This window comes from Corylus avellana, chromosome ca4, assembly GCF_901000735.1.
Source record: "Corylus avellana chromosome ca4, CavTom2PMs-1.0".
Lineage (NCBI taxonomy): Eukaryota > Viridiplantae > Streptophyta > Magnoliopsida > Fagales > Betulaceae > Corylus > Corylus avellana.
The window spans coordinates 514,070-517,121 of record NC_081544.1 but is presented as its reverse complement, the minus strand read 5'-3'; the positions used below and the strand labels follow the sequence as shown (position 1 = coordinate 517,121).

General features: G+C 38.6%; 1 protein-coding gene across 1 annotated transcript; it reads right to left on the bottom strand.

Annotated features, from left to right (window-relative positions):
• Positions 1-590: 590 nt before the first annotated feature.
• On the bottom strand, positions 591-3,031 carry LOC132177150 (protein SIEVE ELEMENT OCCLUSION B-like). The gene is made up of 4 exons (XM_059589386.1): positions 2,598-3,031; positions 2,014-2,108; positions 1,756-1,886; positions 591-1,046 (listed from the first exon to the last, which is right to left on the bottom strand). Exons 1-4 carry the CDS (start codon positions 3,029-3,031, stop codon positions 591-593), a joined length of 1,116 nt encoding a protein of 371 aa, XP_059445369.1.
• Positions 3,032-3,052: the final 21 nt, after the last annotated feature.

The following is a 3,052-nucleotide window of genomic DNA, read 5'->3' as shown; positions in this document are numbered from 1 at the left end:
CCCAGTTTGACGTCGATGGCAGGGAACCAGTTCGAAGCAAGTCTTTGAAGCACCTCTTTATGCGTCTCCCCCTACGCACACGCCCCTTCCACTGTTCAAATCTCTCCAAGAAGGTCAGAATTGTCGTCCCATGATTACTGATTACCTCATTAAAATCACCCATGAACACGGCCCATCTAAGCTCATTCTTGAAGGGACGCAGTAACTCTTGAATATCCTTGTCAAAATGCTGCAGCATGAAGGGACGCAATAACTCTAGATCATTCTCGTCAAAATGAGGCAGCTTGAGGGGACGCGATAACTCTTGAACTTTCTTGACAAAATGCAGCACTTCGCAGTCTTTTCCAACGAAATAAAATGTTATGACAATGTTTCCAGCTTCAGCTATCAATGGATCCTTGGCCACGGCATTAAATTTTTGGGAAAATCGTTCGATCCATATTTTGTCCTTGCCTCCACAGTAGAAAGTGCAAACTTCGTTCTGATTGCACAAGATATATATGTAAGTATGTAACATCAAATTTTATTTGAAGGCGTATATATATGAAGTTTGCCTAAAACTGCATGCATGAATATGTACGTGTATTCATTTAGAGTAGTAAAGAAGACATTACTTGATGAGGTCTACGTGGATTGACGAAACCTGCACGTGGAACTGGTTTAGGCGGAGTGAAAGGGAAGGCATTCATTCCCCATTCCCGAATCAAGCCAAGTGCATCTTTGTTTTTGACATCTCCTTGCGAGTTCATCACCACGATAATCGGCTCATTATCGAAGTGCCAATCCTCCTTAATGAACTTGATTCCTGCTACTAATGAAAAGTACTGCATTATGTACCATGGCATATCTGACCGCAACATCTCAAACTTCATTCGAAGCTGATAGGTCCACTGCTCCACTATTGGGATCCATACAATTTTGAACGTGTCCTTCTTCTTCCTTATTCCAATATAAATTGAAATCAAAGTCGAGATATCATCACTAGAAATGTTCAGACCTGAAATGAACAATAGAACATTTTTCTTTTCTAGCACGTCAACGCTAACCTGTTTGTGCACATAATTCAGAGGAGGTACCAAAATATTCAGTTTAGTAGCAAGTGTAAATTAAGGATGCAGTTGTGACTGTAGTATAGTACATTGACAAATTACCTACGAAAAAACTTGAAAAAGAAATGTATTGTAACAGAGGGCCAGCCTGACTGCCAATGAGGTTAGCCAGTCAAAAATTCTTTGAACGTGTTGGAAAGTTTGGCCCCAAGTCTATAGTGTTCGACTATTTTTCGTTGGCCCAATAATATTTTGAATTTGGGCACGGTCTTGACTATTATGACCCAAAAGTGATCTTGCTTGACATTTCATTTTAACATTATTTATCTGCATAACTCTTGTAACACATAGGTTACGTTTGGTATGCGAAGTGGCTATTCCATTAGAAAAATAAATAGCTTTTATTAGAAATAGAAGAATATTGAATGGAATAACCTTCGAATAACCATTCCCATTGTCCATGAGGGAATAACTATTATCTTCTCAATTTAAGGAATATATGAGCCTTATCATATATTCTGACATTAAGACTATTCTATTCAAACTTCTTCAATTCTTAATAAAAGCTATTTCTCTATTCTAATAGAATAGACATTCAGCGTTTGGTACGTACCCATAGTCTTACCATATATAAACTGCGATTGTATGTGGTGCAAAAGTGAGAAATAAAATTTTAAAAAAAGTTTGTGTGTTTTGCAGAGCTAACCATTTCCTTGGTGGACCCATCAAAAAGAGATTGCTTATCATCCTTGGCAAAAATCAACCCCTTGAAAACCTCCACGATTTCGTCGGGTGTATGTAAAAGTTCCTTCAGTTTCCTTTCTGCCTTCTTTTCCACTGCAGTGAACAAGGAACTTTGGTCAGCATTGTTGCCCATTTTTAAGCCATTATATTGCATATATGTGCAATAGATCTAATGGCGCATGCTTCCTTATGATTGAAATCGGCCTTGTGGCTAGCTAACCTATACGAAATTGTTCGTCAAGTATGCAACCCTCTAGTTCTGAGTGCCAGTCACTGATTTCCTCAGCCAAGAGATAAAGATCCTGTGTCTTGTCCCTGAAATCATGCAACCATGGTCATTTGTAATAGATTAAAAGAACAATATTATCTATCAAATATTTTATTTTGACACCCCAACGTATAATACCTATGAATTGGCCAATAAGCAATTGCATTGCAACAAGTCTTATAATTGTGACATGGCAGAGATTTCTGCACGAAGGATTTGAGAATATATACATAGTACATGTCAAGGACTACAAGAACTTACTTTTCGTTAGCGAGACAACACATCCAATACTTTAGGTTTGAGAGGATGCCGCTGATTTTCTCAGCAAAGGGCTTGTCCCTAAAATCATGCAACCATGGTCTTTTGCAATATAGCTAGATTAAAAGGATAATATTATCTATCAAATTTTGACACCCTGGTGTATAGTACCTATGAATTGGCCAATAAGCAATTGCATTACAACAAGTCTCATAAATGTGGTATGGCAAGGATTTCTACGCAAAGAATTTGAGCATACATAGTACACAAGAACTTACTCATCACTGGTGAGACAACACATCTGAGTTGTGCAAGCTACAACAGAAATGATAATCCCGTAGACACAAAACGAGATACGGCCCAGGATATATGAGCATGGCTTATCCTCTATGTAGTTGTTAGTAGATAGCTTCTTCAACTCAAAGACGGACTCCGAGAAGTCCAACACATCATTGATCATTGTGTTAAGTTCACTAATTGTTTCCTTACATTTTGGGAGATCTAGATGCTTTAAGGTCGCAGGTACATGTTTTGGGATCTCCACTTGGCGCGATGAGTGAAGCTGGGCAGGAACCGAGAAATACTTGTAATTCAAAGCAAAAGCTGCAAGTGCCAGCACCGCCTTAGCTTCCCAGGAATAGCTCGAGAGTTTGTTAAGTATTAAAATAGTTCTTTTGTGTGCAGTTTCCGCACATAGAGCCTTGCATGCCATCTGAGATTACACATTTGTTAC